The 2,541-nt window shown below is 45.1% G+C and overlaps 1 protein-coding gene across 1 annotated transcript; it reads left to right on the top strand.

The window, feature by feature from the left end:
* The first annotated feature begins 622 nt into the window (after positions 1 to 622).
* LOC116631623 (annexin A2) lies at positions 623 to 1,985 on the top strand. Its single transcript, XM_032402968.1, has one exon. The coding sequence runs from the start codon at positions 675 to 677 to the stop codon at positions 1,692 to 1,694; it is 1,020 nt and encodes a 339-aa protein (XP_032258859.1). The 5' UTR covers positions 623 to 674; the 3' UTR covers positions 1,695 to 1,985.
* The last annotated feature ends 556 nt before the right edge of the window (positions 1,986 to 2,541 follow it).

The following is a 2,541-nucleotide window of genomic DNA, read 5'->3' as shown; positions in this document are numbered from 1 at the left end:
ACTAAAGACAGAACATGGCTCAGCCACAACAGTAAGGTCAGACAACACATACAGGAGACACTCCTGAAGCACCAGGTTCTAGTGAACAGGGAACATTGCACTACTGCCTCTTCTTTATAAGGCCACTACTTTCAAGAGCAGGAGACTTAGCTGACTTTCCTATTACACAGAAGCAGACACTGAGAGTTAGACAAGATGAGAAGACTGAGGAATATGTGCCAAATGAAAGAAGAGGACAAAATCATGCAACAGTCATAAGCAAAACAGGTAAGTAATATACCTCATAGAGAATTTAAAGTAATGGTCATAAATATACTCACTGGACTTGAGAAAAGAGTGGACGACCTCAGTGAGATCCTTACCATGTTTTATAGAAAACATAATAAGGGGTGCCTGGGTGGCCCAGTCAGTTAAACATCTGCCTTTGGCTCAGATCACGATCCCAGGGTCATGTCGGGCTCTCTACTCAGCAGGAGCCTGCTTCTCCCTCTCCCTCCCGCTCCCCCTACTTGTACTCTCTCTCTGTCAAATAAATAAATAAAATCTTAAAAAAAAAAAAAAAGAAAACAATCAGAGATGAAGAACTCAGTAGCTGAAATTAAAAATACACTAAATGGCTGCTCTACAACTGGGGACGCTCGCAGCTCTCGGCGCCGGGCCCAGCTTCCTTCAAAATGTCTACTGTTCACGAAATTCTCTGCAAGCTCAGCTTGGAGGGTGATCACTCCACGCCCCCAAGTGCATACGGGTCGGTCAAAGCATACACCAATTTTGATGCTGAGCGTGATGCTCTGAATATTGAAACGGCCATCAAGACCAAAGGTGTGGATGAGGTCACCATTGTCAACATTTTGACCAACCGCAGCAATGAACAGAGACAGGATATTGCCTTCGCCTACCAGAGAAGGACCAAAAAGGAACTTGCATCAGCACTCAAGTCAGCCTTGTCCGGCCACCTGGAGACCGTGATTTTGGGCCTTTTGAAAACACCTGCTCAGTATGATGCTTCTGAGCTAAAAGCCTCCATGAAGGGGCTGGGGACTGACGAGGACTCCCTCATTGAGATCATCTGCTCAAGGACCAACCAAGAGCTTCAGGAAATTAACAGAGTCTACAAAGAAATGTACAAGACTGATCTGGAGAAGGACATCATTTCTGACACATCTGGTGACTTCCGCAAGCTGATGGTTGCCCTTGCAAAGGGTAGAAGAGCAGAGGATGGCTCTGTCATTGATTATGAACTGATTGACCAAGATGCCCGGGATCTCTATGATGCTGGAGTGAAGAGGAAAGGAACTGATGTGCCCAAGTGGATCAGCATCATGACTGAGCGGAGTGTGTGTCACCTCCAGAAAGTATTTGAAAGGTACAAGAGCTACAGCCCTTATGACATGCTGGAGAGCATCAAGAAGGAGGTCAAAGGAGACCTGGAAAATGCTTTCCTGAACCTGGTCCAGTGCATTCAGAACAAGCCCCTGTATTTTGCTGACCGGCTGTACGACTCCATGAAGGGCAAGGGGACTCGTGATAAAGTCCTGATTAGAATCATGGTCTCTCGCAGTGAAGTGGACATGTTGAAAATTAGGTCTGAATTCAAGAGGAAGTACAGCAAGTCCCTGTACTACTACATCCAGCAAGACACGAAGGGTGACTACCAGAAAGCGCTGCTGTACCTGTGTGGTGGGGATGACTGAGGCCCACGACGGATGAGCACCCAGCAGTGGTGCTCCTTTGTTTCCAGCTAACAGTTCTAGAAAATAGCTTGTGACTAACAGACCCCTTGTGCCTGTCCCCGTGAGGATAGTGTTAGCATCACCCCCTCCCCATCCTTATGTCAGTTGCCTAAGCATTGCCTGCCTCTCATGTCTAGTCTCTCCTTTTAGCCAAAGAAATGAACATTCCAAGGAGTTGGAAGTGAAATCTATGATGTGAAACACTTTGCCTCTTGTGTACTGTGTCATAAACAGATGAATAAACTGAATTTTTAATTACTCAGTAGCTGAAATTAAAAATACACTAAATGGAATAAACAGATTAGAGAAAGCAGAAGAATGGGTCAGTGACCTGGAGGACAGAGTAATGAAAAACAAGCTGAACAGGAGAGAGAAAAATAATAATAAAAAATGAAAACAGACTTAAAGTACCCTGTGACACCATCAAGTGTAACAACATTCATACTATAGGGATCCCAGTATGAGAAAATAGAGAAAAAGGAGCAGAAAATTTATTTGAAGAAATAATAACAGATGGGGCACCTGAGTGGCTCAGCCAGTTAAGTGTCTGCCTTTGGCTTAGGTCATTATCACAGGGTCCTGGGATCGAGCTCCACATCGGGCTCCCTGCTCAGTGGGGAGTCTGCTTCTCCCTCTCCTCTACCCCTCCCCCTGCTCATGCTCTCTCTCTCTCTCTCTCTTAAATAATAACATAAAATCTTAAAAAAAAGAGAGAACAGAAAATTTCCCAAATCTGGGGAAGGAAACAGAAATCCAGATCAAGGACCCACAAAGAGCCCCCAACAAAATCAACCCAAGGAGATACACA

The sequence above is a fragment of the Phoca vitulina genome, unplaced genomic scaffold (assembly GCF_004348235.1).
Source record: "Phoca vitulina isolate PV1807 unplaced genomic scaffold, GSC_HSeal_1.0 scaffold5, whole genome shotgun sequence".
NCBI lineage: Eukaryota > Metazoa > Chordata > Mammalia > Carnivora > Phocidae > Phoca > Phoca vitulina.
The sequence above is the reverse complement of the archived record's forward strand: the minus strand, read 5'-3'. Positions and strand labels throughout refer to the sequence as shown.

Bases quoted from the DNA above. Each gene is read 5' to 3' on its own strand.
- LOC116631623 (XM_032402968.1), top strand. From the start codon at position 675: ATGTCTACTGTTCACGAAATTCTCTGCAAGCTCAGCTTGGAGGGTGAT.